This window comes from Anas platyrhynchos, chromosome Z, assembly GCF_047663525.1.
Source record: "Anas platyrhynchos isolate ZD024472 breed Pekin duck chromosome Z, IASCAAS_PekinDuck_T2T, whole genome shotgun sequence".
In the NCBI taxonomy this organism is placed as follows: domain Eukaryota; kingdom Metazoa; phylum Chordata; class Aves; order Anseriformes; family Anatidae; genus Anas; species Anas platyrhynchos.
This window is the reverse complement of record NC_092621.1, coordinates 1,327,636-1,347,103: the sequence shown is the minus strand read 5'-3', so window position 1 is coordinate 1,347,103 and position 19,468 is coordinate 1,327,636. Positions and strand designations below refer to the sequence as shown.

The window sequence follows — 19,468 nt, the reverse complement described above, 5'->3', positions numbered from 1 at the left end:
AAAAAGTGGAATATTAAACTTCAAGCGGCCGTGCCAAGTGCTGGCTGCCCAGGCTTTTAGGGAATATTGGCCTCTCCGAGGCACGCCAAGCAAAGCCCGCTTTGTACCCACCTACGTATTTCAGCATCGCCGTGTTTATTAACATCCCCTTATTATTATTATTTTTTTAAAAGGGGTGACACAGCTCTTCTGAACGCATTTGGCCTGCTCTGCTTTTGCTGGATCAAAACAGATTTCCATTTGTTTTAAACACAGCGCTGCTGAAATCTGCCTCAAAGCCATAAACAGAAAAGAAAAAAAAGAGATAAATTTCCTATGCCAGTCCCGCCTGCAGCCACAAAAAACATTTTTTTTATTTGTTTCGCTTTGGTTGAGCAGCAGTAGGCCCGCTGCTGAACAGAAGTTATTTCTCCAGACATAAATGACTACTTCTTCTTCCAAACCTGTAATCTGTAGCGAAATCAACAAACTCTGAGCTATGAGCTGCCTGGTGAGTTTTTAGTTTCAATTTTGCGGTTGTTTGGCAGAAGATCTGCATCACTGCTAACCATGCTGGAAGGCGTCCTGAAATGGGAGGCATTTATTCCTCCCGCTTTCCCACATGAAAAAAAAAAAAAAAAAGGACAGAATTCCGGAGTCGGCGATGAGCAGATTACAGCCCTGCATCTTAAACCGGAGCGTGCTAAGGAGCTCCTCCTCAGCAGGATTTTCGGCAGCAGCAGTCTGAAGGCTGGGATCATCACAGAAGGGGCTAACCCTAAAAGCCACGGTTTGATCTCGCGCGGTGCTTGTAAGGTATTTCCACCACACCCCTCCTGGAATAGCTTTTTGATGATAATCAAGGTCGCTCAGCCTCAAGGTTGAACGCGAACAGGGGGGGCAAAAACCGTCCTAGCAGAACCGCCTGCAAGCGTTTCAGTCCGGCCGAGCAACTGATTCACCTCTCCCGAACGCGTGGCAGCTTCAAGCACCATAAAGCAGCCCCGAAACAAGCCAGTTTCGAAATGCAAATCAGGTAGATTGCAACATGCATTAGCCTTGCAAGAGCTGTTCTTAATTACTGCCATTATTTAGAGCATCGCCGTAAATGAAGCTTCGTCCAATCCCTTTTTATTGGGCCTTCTTTTTTTTTTTCCTCTAGCCTTAAGAAGTCATAAACCCATAAACCTCAGGTTTTTAGTCAGCTAACTAGTTCTAAGCAGCTAATATTAGTGCCTTAATGAACTTAATGAGGTTCCATTATCATTCTTTGCGAAGCATGAGCTAAAACCTGGAGCTTGCTAGGACGTACTGCGTCCTCCCCGTATTTTGGTCAAGAATTTGGGATGTATAAAACTCTGACATCCCTGTGCTGTAGCGGGATGGACACAGGGCTAGGGTTAAGTGTTCTTCCAACAGTCCATTTTGAGGAAATAACTGAAGTTACGTGGGCTTTCTACATTAAATGTGCTGTGACAGAGTTAGCAGCGAGTGCCTAGCCTGAGAAAAGCCGAAAAGCCTGGCGTTTAGCTCTGGAAAAAGAAGCCCTACGCAGCAAGTTGAGGTCAACGGGCTGCAGGAAGCCAGGAGCCCTCCAGAAAACGGGATTGACGCGGCAGGACTCGAGTTCAACCTCCGAGCCAGGCTTCCCGAAGGCAGGCCAAGCAGATGCGGAGAGGCAGGCAGCGAGGCCAGGAGACAGAGGCACAGCAAGACGGCAGAATCGGCTTTGAGAAGTCCTGGAGGAGAAGCGCCATCCCTCCTCTGCACACAGGGCCACCGATGTCAGAGATTTCCCGTTGTTTCGCAGCGACGGGTCAAGCGATGCCACCCCGGGGCGCTGGCAGGAGCAAGGCTGCCCGCTCGCTCCTCCAGCTGGCCGGAGGAAGGCTCGAGTCCCTCGGCTGCAACAAAAGGAGGCTGCTGAGGCTGCTCGCACAGCAGCACAGCCTTCACCAGAGGTTTCAGGTGGGGCCCGTCAGATGCTCGCCGAGCTATAAATAGAGGAGCTGCGGCCAGCAGGCCGGCCTGTGCACTGGGTGGTTTCCTCTGCAGCGGGCTGGACCTACTCGAGCCCGGCCTAAAAGCACGTTTGGAGGCTCGATCCTTTTATCAGCCTGGAGAAAAGAGTTATTCCCAGAACATTTCTAAAAGCAGGAGAGAGGGGGGTTGAAACGGAGGGTGCCGGAGCTTTTCTCGCTTCTCCGACAAGGCGTGCTGGCAGCGGGAAGGCTGGCAGCCCTCGCTTGTGTCGAACTTTTATTAAAATTACAGCTCCTGCTCCCCGAGGCGCTGAGGGAGGCTCCCCCCCGCCTCACCTCACCTCAGGGCAGCTCCGGCTCTGAGGGGCCGCTCCTGTCACTGAGGGGACAGCGGGCCCGGGGGGTGCCCACAACCCCCCAAAACCCCCGAGGGCGTCCCAAAAACACCCAGGGGTGCCCCAAAAACCCAGAGGTGCCCCAAAAACCCCGGGGGTGGCTGCTTTGAGGGGAACCCCGCCGCTCCGAGCCCGGTCAGGGGCTGCCCCCCCCCGGGTCCCGCTCCCTGAGGGGCTTCTCCCCGGCAGGTGGCGGGGCCGGGGGGGGGGCTCCGCTTGCTCTCGGCTCCTACCTGAAGTAGTAGACATCGCTCTTGCCGGCGCTGAGGCCCGATTTGCGGATCACCTCCTCCTTCTTCCAGCCGGGGGGCAGCGCAGGGCAGTCCATCCTGCCCTGCCGCTCCATGCACCGGCGCCGCGGCCCCGACCCCGGCCGAGAGGGGACGGGGCTGGGCGGGCGCTCGGAAACCGAAGCCGGGCGAGGAACCGGCGACGAGGAGGGGGAAAGGGGAACCGGGGGGGGACCGGGGAGGCACCGGGGACCCCCCTGGCGATGGCGGCGGCGGCTGCTGGGCGCCAGGAGCGCGGTCGCTGCGCGCGCAGCCGGCGGGGCGCTCGCCCGGCGCCCGCTTCCGCGGCCGAGGCCCCGCGGGCGGTGGGAGCGGCCCCGCGGGCGGGGCGCGGCCTCGGAGCCCCGCTCCCGGAGCCGCCCTCACTCGGGCAGAGCCGGGAGAGAGCCGGGAGCCGAGCTCGAGCCGCTGTGGGCGCTGTTAGGGCCGCGTTTCGCCCCGCAGCGGCTCCTCAGCGCGCTGTTGAGCCCCGTGCTAGGGCCTGCGTGGAGCCGCCAGGCCATGGCGCAGCCCCGGGGCGGGCAGGATGAGGAGGAAGAGGAGGAGGAGGAGGAAGAGGAGGAGGAGGAAGGGTGGTGGGGGCCGCAGCCGGGCCCTGAGGCCGCTCCGCCCGCCCCGAGTGAGCGCGGGCTCGGGGCGGGGGGTGAGGGGGCTGCTGTGAGGCGGCATGAGGCGCTAGCGTGGCCTCAGCGACTACTGACTGATTAATTGATTAATTGGTTGACTAATTGACTGATTGATTGACTAAATGGCTGACTGATTGATTAATTGACTATCTGATTGATTAATGGGTTGATGGGCCGACTGACAGACCCATTAACCTGGCAGCTCTGGGCTTGCTGCCTGGCAGGTGGAGATCTTGCCTTCCCCCCGGCGAGGTTTCAGTGTCCCAGTCCCACAAGCTTCTCAGGAACGACTCAGTTTGCCTCAAATTTGAGCTGAAATGGTGTGAAATTGGCAAAAGTTCACTCCACGTTTAACCTGAAGTGGTGTGAAACCGGTGAAGGGTTCACTCAGCAAGAGGTGGAGGTCATTGCTGCTGTGCTTCTGTTAGAGCTGAGTTAAAGGCAGGTGACTTGACAGAAATATACCAAAAAAACTTAAGTATTCCACTGGGAACAGGTACTGCAGCACCTAAACAATATTCTAATATGGCCCAGTGAAAAAGAAATCCAAGTGGCCACCTGAAAACGGGAAGATGCCAAGCAGTAAGCTGAGCTGCTGTGGGTGACTTACCCTCCTTACTGATCCTAGAATTAACACGGTGCTAAAATGAATATAAATCTTATTGGTTTTATATTCTCGTAATATGTTTGGTAGTATAAACTGACTTAAAAACAAACCTTTCATTGCGTTGAAGGCGGTTAGTAATGTTTAATCTTTTTGTTTGCTTTCCTTGCAGCAGGCCACAGCAAGCCGGTGCCAGCCAGAAACGCAGCGGGCAGAGTAATCGTGCACGTGGACTTGGACTGCTTTTATGCCCAAGTAGAAATGGTCCGTAATCCCGAGCTAAGAGACAAGCCTCTAGGTAGGAGTTGCTTTGCTGCTGATTAATCTGGGGAATGTCTGGTTCAGGCCGGAGAAACCGAGGAGGTAGGGCTGCACGGTGACACGCAGGCAGTCACCCGGCAGCTGTAACCACATCCGCAGTGAGCAAGGTGCAGGCTCGGCTCTGCGCAGCTGGGTGACTACAGGATTCATAAATCCTCCGGAGCACAAGCGTGGGCACTCGCCAACACGTCCCAACAGTTCTGGGGATTGAGGCTGGTTCGTAACGCATGTGGGCACGGAGAGGGCAGAGCTCCATGGGCGAGCCGTTTGACACAGTCATGCTCAAAGCACGCTTTATTCTATCCAGAAACAGAGCCTGAATGCAAGGCAGTCAGTAATGGCTGCAATCTGTGGAGGATGTACATCTGAAATTAACTAACGCATAAAGGTCACTTTCATGGGTAAAACTGCCTGAAAAGGGTCAAGGGTAAGAGCAAAATGGGAGGTTTTAAAATGTTCTTCCAGCTGCTGATCTAAACCAACAAATCTGTCTTTCTTGTAGTCTTGTGAAGTTAAGACTTTGGGGATTATTTGTTCTACAGTGTCATGTTCTGATCAAATTTTATGCTTTGTTGTCTCGCAGTGGCATGCAAGTACTCTGGCCTTCTGTGAAGTACCTAGAAACACAGACTTTTAAAAACATTAAACCCTTATTTTTAGGTGTGCAGCAGAAATCCTTAGTAGTAACCTCAAACTATGAAGCCAGAAAACTCGGAGTTAAGAAACTGATGTCTGTGAAAGATGCTAAAGAGAAGTGTCCTCAGCTGGTACTGGTTAATGGAGAAGATCTAACTCCATACAGGGAAATGTCATACAAGGTTACAGGTACAAAATTAACAATTTTTCAGTACAGGACAAACGCATCCAGTTAAATTCTGTGTGCACATGCACACGTATGCAATATTACTACTATGTGCTGCTGTAAAAGTTCTTGAGCCTCCTACTGTGGTGATAATTATGGTCATCAGTGTCAATGTTTCCTAAAATAAGATACTAAACTTGGTTGCAGTCTGGGTCAGGCATTATATCATTCCGATGTTTTATGGGATCTGTATGCTGTATTAGGTTTATTAGCCACGTAGTTCTTGAGGAACATTTTTTCTTTCTTAAATACTGATTTCATTAACATATTTCTAAGCGTAAAATGATGGAGAACAGAACCCTCAAGCCTTTGAGTGGGTAAACTTCTTTAGTATCTCTTAATTATATGGTACGTCTGTGTTGTCACTTATTACTGCTTTTTATTACTAGCAGCTGTAACGGGTGAAATAGTGATAAATGTAAAAGCCAGGCTGACTAAGAAGCAGGTTTCCTTTGGAAAAGGCACTGCAGAGGTTAAGAGCTATTATTTTGTAGAGAAATAAGGAAATAAGTTTGTAGAAGAAAAGTAAATGATAGAATGTTGTGGGATGGAGAAATATTTTTCTTTACATGCTCTTCATTTATTCAGTAAATATATAAATAAAATAAATGTATATTCAGTGTCTTATCATCCAGAGGAGAATAGGATCTCTCTTCTTGAAAGCATCCTGTTGGAATTTATAGGAACTCTGCTGTATCTCTTCCTCCTAGGATTGTTGGAAGAATTTTGTCCTCTAGTGGAAAGGCTCGGGTTTGACGAAAATTTTGTAGATATCTCAGAGATTGTAGAAAAAAGGCTAACCCAGCTACAACAAAGTGGATGTTCCAGAGTGTGTGTGTCTGGCCACGTGTACAACAACCAAGGTGATTATAACAATCTTCATCCTGAAAAATACAACATTTGTGACATTTAGGAAAAATATCTATCTTCTTCTAAGTATTGTTCAATGCTGAACAGGTGGAAAACTGTGTTGCTTTGTGCTTGGTACTTGAGAGTTCACATATCACAAGTGTGAATGGGTGTTCCTATTAGACTGTACATAAAATAAATCTCCGTGGCTGATTATAGAGAACTGATTTTCCTTATTTTTTTTATTATTATTTTCTTATTCTTGAAGATAGCCTTACCGAAGGCAGGGCAGCCCTCTAAATCAAAGACTCTGAAATCCCTCATTTCATTATGTTGATGTAAGAATCTGCAACGCTTCAGACTTGACACCTATTAATATGTTATATTTAATATTTTAAACGCTCCCTAAACATTTTGTATCCTTGACAGTATGCTCCTGGTTCAGACAGTGGCAGTGTCTTTTACAGAGACTCTGGGAAGAAGGAGCGTGGTTAAAATTGGATGCTGAAGTCATAGCCATACCACGTGTAACAGAATGTAAAAAAAGCCCGAATTTAATTAGAGAACCAACTAAGGGACCGTTTAGGTGCTGAACACTGCTTATTTGCTCTTTGCAGCTATCAATTTACGTGATACAACACACGTAAGACTGGTTATTGGATCTCAGATCGCAGAGGAGTTCAGGCAAGCCATGCACGCTCGTCTCGGCCTCACAGGCTGTGCAGGAGTGGCCTGTAACAAGTTGCTGTCTAAGCTGGTATCTGGGACCTTTAAACCAAACCAACAAACAGTTCTGCTGCCTGAAAGCTGTCAAGATCTGATGCGCAGCCTTGATCACATCCAAAAAGTGCCTGGTAAGTGCGGTGCTATAAGTATTGATGGCGAGCATGTTGACAGCCCTTAAAATAATAAGAAAAAGTACTGCAAAGATTATAACTGGAATAATTTTAAATCTAGTTCCTGTAAGTGGCCAGGGGGGTGTAGAGGTGTATGGTTAGGGTGTTTTTTTGTGTTTTTTTTTAATCTGTTTTATTAAGCAGAAGGAACAAAACGACTTTGGTTTTCTTTTCTTTTGGTTCTCTTTGGTTACTGATACTAGGTTTTATACGGAAAAGGTTCTTTGGTTGTGTTTCTTCATTTATTCTTAATTTTCTGTCTGGAAACCTATTGAGAGTTATTTAACCAGTCTGGAGCTTGATCAAGTATTCAAGAAGTCCTTTGCCTGATTATTCTATGCTGTTGTTGGCCAGGAAACGTTGTTGCAGGCTACAGACACAGCAGGACCTTTGTTTTGCCCTAGTGTGGCTTTTCTAATGACAGATTCTCTGATTGGAATGGGAACTCATGGAATCATAGAATGGTTGGGCTTGGAAGGGACCTTATAGATTGCTCCAAGCCCCATCCAGCCTGGCTTTGAACACTTCCAGGGACGGGCGTCCAGAGCTTCTCACCAAAAATGTTGCTGAGAAGCCTTCACTGCATTAATGAAAATAACTCTCAGCACTGATTTCTACGTGGGTGAAATAATATTTTTATTATGTATGTACAAACATTCACAGAAAAGTGATAGTGTGTGTGTACGTGTGTATATTTTTTGATTTTCGTTCCTTCTATGTATTTTTAATACACATTTTTACTTAGGCATTGGCTACAAAACTGCCAAACGTCTCGAAACGCTGGGTGTGAGGAGTGTGTGTGATCTCCAAACATTTCCATCCCCCGTGTTAGAGAAGGAACTTGGGGCTTCTGTTGCTCAGCGCATCCAAAAACTCAGCTACGGAGAAGACGACTCCCCCGTGACTCCATCAGGCCGCCCTCAGGTACAAGAATTGTTCTGAGATACTTAGTAGAGAGCAAAAAAAAAACTGCTTTGAGTTTTATACAGCTCAGCTGGACTAACTGAAATCATTCCAATTATTTTGCTAACTTTATTTAACAATTCCTGCATTTTCGTATGCGCTCCCTAGCATAACTCATAATAAAGCATTATGGTAGTTTTTATTTCCCCTTCAGAATTTTGAAATGAATATAAAATTGAAGGGATTAATGTGTGTTTTTTCAGTCCTTTAGCGATGAAGATTCCTTTAAAAAATGTTCCTCAGAAGCGGAAGTGAAAGAGAAAATGGAAGAACTGCTTCGTAGCCTCTTAGACAGGTGACTGCCTTCAGTAGCTCTTTCTGATGACTGGATTTGTGACCTGAAGGGACTTGGAGCAGGCGTTAGGTTTGTCTCACACTCAACATTTCTCCTCCGAGTAAAATGCAGCTTTAGGAACAGCACTCACCTTTCCAATTTCTCTTCTTTTTATTTTTTGCTTAATTCATCAATTGTCTGTTGGTATTTTCCTCCTGCCCCCTGGGACACCCCTACCTCCGGCCCTCCCATTGCCATCCAGCTTTTCTGATGAAGGTCTCTGCATCGTTCCACTTGCTGATCGTTCTCTGTTGCTGTGGTCGTGCCTTGCAGTTCTGACTGCATCTTCACTAATATCTCTCATTTCCTGTGAAGATCCTTGGTTTTTCTTTCATTTTCCGTAGGTGAGTGTCTGTCTCTACTTTCAGACCCTTGGTTATCAGTTTTTATGTTTGTCTCCTACTCCACAACTTTTTCTTCTCTTATGCTGAAAGAATATTTTCACTTCTTCCACCTTGCCTCATGAATCCAGGCAACATCCAAACCCAAAATATTTGAAAAGGTAAAAACAGCGTAGCAGGTGGATTCCATTACTCATTTCTTTACTATGACTTTCCTATCCTCCCTTTCTATCCCGTGACTCTGTTTAAAACCAGTTAATAAGGATAAATAGCCTCATAACGCTGAATTGTTTCTCTTCTGCTATGCTTCGATTTCTTCTGACTCTTAAAACCCTTCATGTTCCACATTTGTTCTTGATATTTTTTCTTGAGAAATATTTTTCCTGCTCTCTGCAGGCTTCTCTAAGCCTTAAAATAATCTACAAGTCATAAAGGTGTTTTGTTTTTTTTTTTCCCCTACATCTATGCAAGTCTCATAACAGACACAACCAATTTAATTACAAGAGCATTCTGGACAGGGAATCTTTTCTCTGCATCTTGGGTGTTTCTCAGAACAATCTCTCTCTTCAGATTTTTGATTACTATGCCCTATCTTGTTATCTTTTTATTTAATTATTTAGTAGGGAAAATACCTCCATAGCTTTTGGAGGGGGAAATGAGTACATCATACTTTGTTTCTTCCCTTTCTTTCAAAAGTTAGCTAATTTTTATTTTTTTTTGCCCTGAATTGAGGAAGTTTTCTTGGAAAGCTAAAAACTAGAAGCTGAGGATTACGTAGCGTGTAACTCCAAAGACAATGCTAAATGGATTAAATGCTGAAATGTGGCAGTGTTGCAGACTAACCCATTTAATTTTCACATCTCTTTTTTTTTTCTTTTTTTGAGTCTTTTTAAGACTTGTACAGACAGTACTCACACAGTTTTGGAATCCTAAATTAGGAGTCATTAAGGTAGAATGAAGTTCCCCATAAAATCAGCAGAGGAAAATCAGGAGTTGGGAGAGCCATAGTGCTTAATTTAGTGACTTTTTAACCTAAACTATGTGGTGTGACAGCTTCCAGAGGCTCCCTGAAAAATACTTGTAGTAACATTCATCACTTTGCACACGTTTGTGTTCCGCAGGGTATCCAAAGACGGAAGACAGCCGCACACCGTGAGGTTGACTATCCGCCACTTCTCTGCGACCGATAGGTGGTTCAATCGGGAAAGCCGTCAGTGCGCTCTTCCACCTCATCTTGTTCAGAAATTTGGAAAAGGTACGCGTAGGATTTTTGCAAATGGTCACACTTAGCATTTTTGAAAACGATAGCAGCACAAAATTGGTCCTTAGCTTCTCTGAGCACTGCATATTGTCAAAAGATACTAAATGAAAAACTTTCAGTTCAAGGCATACCTGAGAGGGCAGAACAAACATCTTAATGACCATACCGATGAATAATTTTGGAAGCCTATAGCAGTGTTTAGAGCCTGACAGTCCAGGAATTTATCTTTTGAGATAAATAAAGGTTTCCTTAGTGGATTTATGGAGTTATATACTAAGAATAGCAGTGTATTTAAAACTTTTTTTAGGTTATCATTGATGTCTGTACATGTAAAATGTTGAAAGTTCACAATATAAAGTTAGAAGTGCCTCATACATTGCCTTGTACTTTGCTATTTAAATCAATCTTCAGTCAACTATTTTTGATTGTATACATAACTTTTTCTTTCAATTACTGTTTGTTTCAGAAAGCAGCAACATTATATCTCCACTGATTGATATACTCCTGAAACTCTTTCGAAAGATGGTAAATGTAAACTTACCATTTCATCTTACCCTCTTGAACGTTTGCTTCTCTAATCTCAAAGATGTTCCTAGCAGCAAGAAAGGATCGATAGGTTTTTATCTCAAGCAGATGTCACCACCAACGTCAGGCTCTTGTAAAAGTGTCCAGGTAAGCTGAAAAATGCTGAAAATTATCTTTGCAGATAAGAAAGTTCTGAGATATTTCTATCTTTATTATTATAAATTTAAATTTTAACTGTTTGGAAGTTTTTGATCATAAATTTTATTCATAAAATGAAGATTTCTTTGGAATCTTCAGAGCAGGTGCTGCTTGTTTGCTTTATTAGATTGCTTAAAACAAATTTCATGCTATCTGTTTTGAGTGGAACAGCCAGGTAGGTTATCAGCCCTCTGCACCTGAAGAGAACAGAATTCACTAAGGGAAAAATCCAGATGTACATCTTCTGAAAATAATTCCTGACTTTTGCTTTTAATTTCAGTAAGAGGTGGAAATAATCTCAGCTTTATCTTTAAATCAAGCCAGGGATAGAACTTGTATCTTTTACCTTAAATTAAAATCTCCTTAAAGTTGCTGATCATTTACCTTGTTGCTCTTATTATAAGATGCTTTCAGAGTGATTATTTAATTTACTATGCATCCTTAAGTCTTCCTGTCCAGACTAGAAATTAAACAAAGATGCAATTCTGTGTTGGCCACTAGCATCACATTCTAGGCCGTGCAGACTCTGTGGAAACACTGCTAAGTAATTCCAGGAGATGTTTTCCACACATAACAGAAACAGTAACTTCAAAATGACATCGTGCACTGATTCTGTCTTGACATCTTGATTTTGCATATCGGTAACTCGTGTGTTTCTTGACTGCTCAGGAATAAAGCAATAAAATACAGCTTCAGGGTATTTGCTCCTTTAAAGGAAGAAAAGGATTCCCTGTTTCGATCTGTGTTTGAAAATAAGATTTAAAAAATAAAAGCATTACTGATCGGGAGGAAAGAATTAGTGTCTATTAAGGAATAATTTGAAGAAGTTGCTGTTAGTAACATGGTGCTCAGTGATTAGTAGGCTTGTGGTTTTATGCACATCTTATGCCACAGGAGATGGAAGACGGCTCACAAGGTGAAGGAAGTGCTTCTTGGAACCAGAACTGGAACAGAACTGGCACTACAAAAGCGAAGAGACCTTCAGAGGAAAAGGAAAGCGATACAAAGAAAGCAAGAATTCCTGCCTTCCCCTATCATTTGTCTCCTGGTATTGACCAGGCAGTCTTCAGGGAACTTCCAGAGGATATTAAAAAGGAAATCATGTCTGAAAAAGCAGGAGAAGTGATCTCTGCTGGGGATGTTTTGGGTCAGACACCGGTATGTTTCGCAGAGGAGGTACAGAGCTCCTCCCCGAATTCTAAGGGTGATGAGAACTCTGCAGGGTACAGTGCACACCTCACATCAGCTCGTGAATCAGCATCAGCTTGGACACACAGCTCCAGTACCAGTTGTTCTGCTGAGTATCCTAAAAGTGTGTTAACAGGCATGGAAGAAAACCCTCCTGACTCTCACAGCTTCTGGGATTTATCAGTTGAAGCTGGTGCCAGCCAAACTGCTCCACGTGTCCCTGCCTCGGATAAAGATGAGCAGGATTCTGAAATCACTTCCGAGGATAAAAACAACAGCAGGAAAATGGGAATTGTATTTCCTCCTAGTGTCGATCCAAAGACTTTTTATGAACTACCCACAGATGTGCAGGAAGAACTCCTAGCCGAATGGAAGAATCGGGAACCTGCGTCCAAAACCTGTATAGAGAAACCCCCAGAAAGGCCTAAAACAAATAAAGGAAAAAAGAACGCAGCGTTGAGTTCCTCACAGTCTAACAGTTTGCTGAGGTATTTTAAACCACGGTGAAACATTTTTCATAACAGTAACGCTGTAGGATTCAGCACTGGAAGGCACTTTAGGTTAGTTACTGTGAAGATTAAAAATGTATTTTGACATAAAACCTGCTGCTGACTGCTTAAGTAGTAATTAGTCTTATTTTTCTTCTCTGTTCATTTATACGATTAATCTCAAATTGTCCTCAAAAATTACTTTTAAGCTAACTTATTTTAATATTCACTATCAATACCTTAACACGCTGACCAGAGGAAGAAATTTTGAATTTAATTTCTCAGTGATTTATATTATGCACGCTATTAATTTTTTTTCTAACAACTCAGGAGGAGACCAAGTGGTGAAGATGAAAGCCATGTTCGCTCTCTTCTTTTAATTTGCACCACTGCTTCTGTGATTTGTAAAAGAAATTGCTCTTGTCCTAGCTGCCACCCTTTCCTGCCATTTAAGCTTATCTAGAAGTACTGGAAAATCTACAGGAGCAATGGGAAATGCTGCTTCCAAAGAAACCAGCTCATTCCCGGACTTCAGGCAGCACACAAAAACTCACCGTGGGTTTTGGAGCTCAGGATTCAGAAGACAACAGACAATCTGAGTGAGTATAAAGAGCAGCTTTTAATGAGATGCTGTATAATCATATTCACCAGTCTTTCCTTCAAATATTTAATTGCAAACCAGTGATATAGTTGTTAATTACACTCACACACTTAATAAACATGTTTAAAGTCTCTAGTACACAAGATCCTTGCTTGTTTCAGTCAGGAGTGCATAATTGAGGTAAGAATTTATCAAAGTGTTTAAAGCCATAGCAAAATATTTGACTACTGCATTTTAACATTTATAATTTGCATCACCGAGTCCTCATGTGACTGCATACATAGTGCAAAAATATTACAAGACATCACCTGATAACAGTGAAAGCTACATCCTGTGCTTTGAGGGCACTTCGGGGTAGGTTCTTGCATCATTCCCCAGAAGCATTCACTGTGTTAACAGAGAAGTCGAGCTTGACACATTTCCACATACACCGTTAAAATAAACTTCATCTTCCATTTTAAATATGAATCGAAGTAAAAAACGCACGTGACTTAAGCCCGTATTATTTTCCACTTATGTTTAATTACGGTCTTTAAAGCTTTTCAGTCCAGCCCTTGTTTCAGTGATTAAGTTTACGAGAGTCGTAGGTAACGCTGTCTCCACCACGGAGCAGGGAAGCATTCCTCCGAGTTCTGGCTGAATAAATACAACTAGCTTAGAGTGCTCTGGATTCCTGCGATGAAAGGAGCAAAATCCTTCAGTTAACAGTTGTTACTGCTGCTTTGAAACTTACAGAGCTGTGCAAATGTTTACAAGTGTTTACAATCTCTGTTGAAATTACTCATATATAAAATGAAGGGTATACAAACAGTCCTAGAAGATTAAATTCAGCTGTTGAGTCTAACAAGGTTCCCTCAGTTGTTTCAGAAGGTCGATCTGCACAAAAATCTAAGTTTGCCCAAAATAAAATTGTCTAAATAATAATAAGCTGTTTGGGTTCAGCAGATTTAAGCTTGGTATAGAGAGGACAAGTGAGTAACTGAAGAGGCCGTTTAAATACTTACTCAGGCAAGGGAGAACACACGTACCCACAGGGATTGTTACGGCCTCGGACACAAGAGGGAGTTGGAGGGCAGCTGGAATATTCCACGCTGATGGCTACAAGTTGCCACACACACACAAAAAAAAAAAAAAGTGAAATTAACCTATTTTTATACATGTGAATCATAAAACTCAAAAATAACTTTTGAAAACAGCAATGCCAACCTGTGTGGGACAGTAAAAGATCTCACAATATGCTCCCTGATGCGTTCAATCGTTTTATTCTATAAGCGAGATATCTAAAGGACATCAAATATTTCAACATAAACCGAAATCTCTGTGGATGTTTGGGCAAGCATACCCAGCAGTTTTTTATCCTCGGGACGTGATTACACATCCTGAAGTGTTGAATTGTGGTTTAGTTCAGGACAAAGAAGTCAGTTTGGTAGCAGCTGTCTCTCATTAGTTTATGCAGTTGCAAAGAGGACGAGGAAACTGTTTGCTGCGTACATGGACAGTAGTAATTGGGAGGGGTGGTTTTGTTTAGTTATAGAGCAGTAGTTAGGAGGGGTTGTTTTGTTTAGCTCCCCATTAATTTTGCGTAATAAAGCGTTGTGACACAGCTTGAAAAATAGTCATAGGTTGGTAAAGATCTAAGGTGAATAAGGGCATTTTCTGCCATGTCCTAAGACCCCTGCAAAGGAAAAGCTCAGCACAGAAATAGCAGTGAGCTAATTTCCTTGTTTATCGTGTGAAATTAATCATTTTACATTTGGTGTATGTATACAATCAACTACAGACCAAATTAGCAAAGTTTACTTTTAGAATTCCCTAGTACTATTTGGTCAGGAAGACCCCAAAGTATAAAGAAGAGTTTATTTAACAAAGGCTGAACTTCTATATTGAAATAAATTCTAAACTTCTTGTTATTGCTACTATTTATTCTTTTTTAGGGCAGGAGGGCAACAGAGACAGTGAAAGGACTAGAGGGCATGTGAGGAGGAGTTGGGAGGAGCAGCTGAGGTGATCTCATCCCCAGCCACAGCTTCCTTGTGAGCGGGGAGCAGAGAGGGTGGTGCTGAGCTCTCCGGTGACCGCAAGGAAACAGCTGAAAGCTGCACCAGGGGAAATCCAGACTGGACTTCCAGATCAGGAAACAGTTCCTCGCTGAGAGGGTGCTCAGGTGCTCAACACCCTTAGCTATATGCTAAATGGTTTAACTCTGTGCAGAGTCAGAAGGTGGACTGGATGATCCTCGTGGGTCTATTCCAGCTCAGGATGTTCTATAAAGGATAGTTTGTGTTAAAGAAACAGTTTTGGAACAAACCAGAGGAAACTGTTACCAGTAAGACCACATGCAAGGAGTATATATCCTCTGATTAGACTGCAGAACCGATCCTAAAGAAATTCACGAGGTTTTCCGAAATAAACATGCAGTAATTACACAGAACTCACAGTTAGTTGTAAGGATGCCACCAGGATAAGCTTTGACATGCAGCAGGTCGACAAAATCTCGCGAGGAAATCAGGCCCATGCCATAGCTGTGCGTTACGCTGTGGTATATACCGGTGTCCTACAAGTGAGTACACGGATTTTTTTGTGTATTAGTATGTAAAAAGCTAAGCTTTATTTGATGGACAAGCAGTAAAATTGCTGCGTGAGAAACTCAGAACATGCACGTTTAGTATCTGGAGCTAGAATACCTAGTACAGCATCACTTACACCTTCATTCTGTCCTTGTCTCGTGTGCCCACATGAGCGCAGCACCCAGTCAAATCCAAGAAACGTCTTGTGATAATTTCCATATTATTAAGGCTTTGATTTGCAGATTCCCTGGTGTGATTTCATTCAACCTTCCTCTAGCTGCATGTAAGCAACTGTAACCTACCTTTTAAAACCCCCATTTTACACCCCTTCCCAAATCTGTGTGCTATCTGAGAAGCATGCTAGCTTGTACAGTGGCCAGAAGAGGTTGTTTTGTTTTTTTTTTTTTTAGTTGCTTTTTTGTTTTGGTTCTTTTAAATTTGTGTAAACCATGCTCAGATCGAAACTTTCCCTAAATTTTGTTGTGATTCTGTCTCACCCTGCTCTTTAGAGACTTTGATGTTTTCCATCCGCTTAATTCTTGGCCTTTTATTTCACAACAAATATTTAAATCCGAAGGGGAGGGATGTTTCATATCCATTTCACATAAGTAGCAGGTTTAGAAAAAGTTCTGACCACCTCAGAATGAATTTCATATGCAGAGCTTTCTTCATCCCAAGAGAGATTGTTTTAGTCCCCGCAATTCAGGCAAAAATAGTTAAAAACTGTATTTTAGACAATTGCATTACCTGGTCAATGCTTTCTAACAGACTGTAAGATTTTAGTGCTTTGTCCCATCTGTTTCGATATTCAGGAAGATACATAAAAGGGATAATTTTACTAGGGACTTCCTCAATTATCCCTTCTCCACGGTATCTACATTTTGTAAAAACAAACAAAAACAAAACAAAAACAGATTTTTAAATTCACATTTATTAGGAAAATAAATTACACAGTAATAAACAGCTAGAAGGTGGGAACACCAGCCTATAATGAGGGGAAAGACAACAAACGTGATTGCACTCGATGGCTTAAAATGCAAGCAGTAATAAAAATAATGACTTTGTGGCTCATTTTTGAGACCATCACATTCTTAATGTCACACATCTTAAATGAATCATTTGCTGTCAGCTATTAGATAAAAATGTTAATTTAAATGTGTGTAATTTATCTCTTAATTTATATTTTTCTACGTGAATACTTTCAAACCTTTTTGATACTGCAAATCTTACTACTTATGAACCAGTACGCTGGTGTTTCTCCAGCTTTTGTTCCTAATACTCTGGAAAATCCAAGGGAAAGTTCAGAGAGGGAAGAGCAGCCTCCTACAAGGAAATAGGAAACTCCACTAATGCTGGGAAACGCTCAGTAGCACAGCACAGGCAGTTCACACACCTTGTTTCTGGGAAACTGAATCACTGCGCTAATCACTTACAGACAGCAATCGAACACAAAGGTTAAGGATGCTGCACAAACGAGCTGAAAGGATTCTGCTCACAAAGAGGTTAAGAAACGTGATATCAGATTTGCAGCCCCTGACAATACAGGACTGGAAAAGAAAAAGAGCAAACAGCTATTTCATCACCACTTGGTGAAGTGGCAGCGTGGGTGTGAGGGACTGCTGCAGGAACTTGCCTCTCTGCTACCTACAACAGGTCTGAGGGTGATGGAAAACATTTTAATGTCTGCTCAAAAACAGGGAACGTAAACCATGGCAGGGCCAGTTAAAATCGTATTAATATTTGAATACACCCTTTATTTCCGTAGCTGCCAGGGATTTATGTTTACCAGCATCCTAAGCAACTCTCACCTGCAAGAATCTGTGTTTTCTCTACCAGCTTTGATGCTGCTTTCTCTCAGCAAGTAAAGCAAACTGTTCCTACTCCTGCCACTTAGAAAAGGAACTGGCGTTTGTGATACGTGGTTAATAAATGTGGAATGTCACACTGGAAAGGGGAGCAGCTATATTTTTGCTTCCAAAATCAGCTGGTATTCCTTCTCCTTCCTAAAAGATGCCAGGGATCGATGCAGCTTGTTAACGTGACAGATATTTGCTTCTCCTGACTGCCTACGTGCCTGATGGGGACTGCAGGATGCCTTTTTCACCCAAAAGACACAAGTCAGGCGCATCCTTACGCGTTCCCAAGCTACCATATTCTCAGTCCTTCACACCCAGCTGCACTGGAATAAGATCTGAAACACGAGAACAATGCCACATCCGCGCTATTCAAATTCTTATTAAGATAATAGTACTCTTAACATATTCTAATGGCATATTACTTTCCATTATAATGCTATCATGTAATTCTTTTGTAATATCATTAATACAGCGTCGCGTTCTCTAGTGAATACCTTCCGTGCTTCAGAAGAAATCAGAAAACCAAGCACGATTTTTGGATTTAGAGTGCCACTCATCAGAAACATCTCATCATACTGAGAATCTACAAATTTCAATAATCAGATGCGTATTGTCTCTGCTGCTTCTTTGTCTAGACTGACATTTAATATAATTTAATACCCATTAGGCATTAAAAAAATAAAACAGCTAAGGACACACCGTAAGTGTCCTTTTACTCCCCTTTCGCATGCTTCTCTTCAGTGAGATTTCTTTTCTCCCTGTTTCAGTGATCTGTCTCAGCCACCAGTTGAGTGCCACAGCCAGCATAAATGAGGACTGCAGAGCTTGGAGAGGGGCAAGGAAGCAGAAAGGATGAACGTAAAAAAGAACAGTCAGTGTCAGCAAGTTGTATGATCAGGTTACTACTCCACCTCCCCTAATTCCACCCTCTGGGCAAAATCCAGCTCAACAACAGCACAGAATTCATAGCTCAAAAGAAGAGTGGACAGATGCTGCTGCAGCTTCAGAGACTAAAAGATTCTCTTCTTCCCACTACAGCAAATTCAGTTTCAAGTGCCAGGAAGAAAAAGGCACGGGTAAAGTAGAGCGAGAGCTTCAGTGTGTTTACACGTGTAAGTATCGGTCATTTCGCAGGTGTGAAGATGTGAAAAGGGAACTCCTGTTGATAGCTGTAATGGCACGAACAGGATATTCCACCAGGAACAGCTTCCAACTTCACGTTAATAGGTACCTACTTACTCCATATTAATAACTTACATAGAATATTTAATTTTCATAGCACATTTCTAATTGTTTGGGAAATGCATCTCTCCTATTCCAGAACTACTGCTGGCTCAGGGCAACTATACTGCAAAATCTCTGCAGTTAACAAGACCAAACACATCCCCGAGGGACAGCACACGATTACTTTTTCCGTTTAGATCTTGGGTGTCACCGCTCGGGACAGATGTTGGCGTTCGTTACAACGACAAACAAAATGCAAATACTTACATATTTCCCGCATACTCTTTGGAAGGCTTGGAAGAAACTGTAACATTTTTCTCAAAATGAGAAAAAGAAAATAAAAAGTTAGTGCGCTACCTTTCACCAGTCGCTAGTTTTTAAAGCAAAACAACGTTTTAAACGCTTTCTGCAACAAAACGTATTTAATACGGATAACTTCATTAAAAGTATTAACTGGTATTCACTTACCGAAACTTTTATCACCCTCCATCCTGAAGTATCCTGGCTGTACGATAAGATTTTTTCTGAGATTTCATCCGTGATTTTCTTATAGTCCATTTAGCTGCAAAAACGTAAAAGCAATTTGTTGGCATGCAATAAAGCATCCCCTGAAGGGCAGCAAGGCACAGGGCTCACTTCTCTATTTTTTCCGAAGGCTTTAATAAACCTTGAGCATTTCTATCACATCTTCTTGGTCGTCATGTTCCAATTCAGAAACAAAGCCAGGCATTTATTAAAACAACATTTTATGACCGTTTCCCAGCCCGGACGCCTGATGACCGGAGCTTGGGGTGCGACTTTCGCATCAATTCCAGCGCCCAGCTTGCACCTCACTGCCACCAAACCCCAAAATGGGTACAAATCGGGTGTCCCCCTCCTCACAGGGCTCACCACACGAGGATCCGGAGCCGCCAGGACGCCTCACAAACCCCACAACCTCTCCTCCTCCCCTCCTCACACCCGCCCCCCTCAGGCTCTCCTCACCCGCCTCACGGCCGCGCTCAGCCCCGCCCCGGGGCATGCCGGGAGTTGTAGTCCCAGCTCGCCCCGCCCCGCTGCGCCGCCAGCCCGCCTCGGACTACAACTCCCATGAGGCCGCGCGTGCCCGCCGCCATTTT

General features: G+C 43.5%; 3 protein-coding genes across 14 annotated transcripts in view; 1 reads left to right on the top strand and 2 right to left on the bottom strand.

Moving 5' to 3' along the window:
- The window catches only part of MBD2 (methyl-CpG binding domain protein 2), a 28,369-nt gene extending 25,470 nt beyond the window's left edge, over nucleotides 1-2,899 (bottom strand). Inside the window, exon 1 of the mRNA XM_027446977.3 lies at nucleotides 2,590-2,899. Coding sequence (XP_027302778.1) covers nucleotides 2,590-2,702 — 113 coding nt within the window. The 5' untranslated portion in view covers nucleotides 2,703-2,899. The remainder of the gene's footprint in view (nucleotides 1-2,589) is intronic.
- Nucleotides 2,900-2,937: 38 nt separating this feature from the next.
- POLI (DNA polymerase iota) lies at nucleotides 2,938-18,713 on the top strand. Of its 9 annotated transcripts, none has more exons than XR_011805996.1 (13): nucleotides 2,938-3,265; nucleotides 4,049-4,174; nucleotides 4,858-5,022; nucleotides 5,770-5,922; nucleotides 6,526-6,762; nucleotides 7,550-7,728; nucleotides 7,971-8,062; nucleotides 9,564-9,697; nucleotides 10,170-10,375; nucleotides 11,321-12,102; nucleotides 12,433-12,701; nucleotides 17,894-18,024; nucleotides 18,165-18,713. XR_011805996.1 is itself a non-coding variant. In XM_072031551.1 (11 exons), the coding sequence occupies exons 1-11, from the start codon at nucleotides 3,148-3,150 to the stop codon at nucleotides 12,563-12,565; spliced, it is 2,325 nt and encodes a 774-aa protein (XP_071887652.1). In that variant the 5' UTR covers nucleotides 2,938-3,147; the 3' UTR covers nucleotides 12,566-12,848. The 9 variants fall into 9 exon arrangements, 1 of the variants encoding a protein (XP_071887652.1); XR_011805994.1 differs by having other exon boundaries at nucleotides 14,638-18,353; nucleotides 18,448-18,713; XR_011805997.1 differs by having other exon boundaries at nucleotides 4,052-4,174; nucleotides 14,638-18,713.
- Nucleotides 12,703-19,386, bottom strand: STARD6 (StAR related lipid transfer domain containing 6). 4 transcript variants are annotated; one of them, XM_005011788.6, is made up of 7 exons: nucleotides 19,335-19,386; nucleotides 18,819-18,912; nucleotides 18,618-18,667; nucleotides 16,018-16,144; nucleotides 15,140-15,257; nucleotides 13,708-13,801; nucleotides 12,703-13,376 (listed from the first exon to the last, which is right to left on the bottom strand). In XM_005011788.6, the coding sequence occupies exons 2-7, from the start codon at nucleotides 18,906-18,908 to the stop codon at nucleotides 13,223-13,225; spliced, it is 633 nt and encodes a 210-aa protein (XP_005011845.1). In that variant the 5' UTR covers nucleotides 18,909-18,912; nucleotides 19,335-19,386; the 3' UTR covers nucleotides 12,703-13,222. The 4 variants fall into 4 exon arrangements, with proteins under 4 accessions (XP_005011845.1, XP_005011844.1, XP_005011846.1 ...); XM_005011787.6 differs by having other exon boundaries at nucleotides 19,242-19,354; XM_005011789.6 differs by lacking the exon at nucleotides 19,335-19,386 and adding an exon at nucleotides 19,233-19,292.
- Nucleotides 19,387-19,468: the final 82 nt, after the last annotated feature.

What these genes read in the sequence shown, in the direction of transcription:
- POLI (XM_072031551.1), top strand. Translation starts at nt 3,148, where the DNA reads ATGGCGCAGCCCCGGGGCGGGCAGGATGAGGAGGAAGAGGAGGAGGAG. An exon ending in GCTAAGAGACAAGCCTCTAG is followed by an intron (nt 4,175 to 4,857) that starts GTAGGAGTTGCT and finishes CCTTATTTTTAG; the next exon opens with GTGTGCAGCAGAAATCCTTA. An exon ending in CTCCATCAGGCCGCCCTCAG is followed by an intron (nt 7,729 to 7,970) that starts GTACAAGAATTG and finishes GTGTTTTTTCAG; the next exon opens with TCCTTTAGCGATGAAGATTC.
- STARD6 (XM_005011788.6), bottom strand. Translation starts at nt 18,908, where the DNA reads ATGGACTATAAGAAAATCACGGATGAAATCTCAGAAAAAATCTTATCG. An exon ending in GGAGGGTGATAAAAGTTTCG is followed by an intron (nt 18,668 to 18,818) that starts GTAAGTGAATAC and finishes TCTCATTTTGAG; the next exon opens with AAAAATGTTACAGTTTCTTC. An exon ending in TGGCATCCTTACAACTAACT is followed by an intron (nt 13,802 to 15,139) that starts GTGAGTTCTGTG and finishes GGCAACTTGTAG; the next exon opens with CCATCAGCGTGGAATATTCC.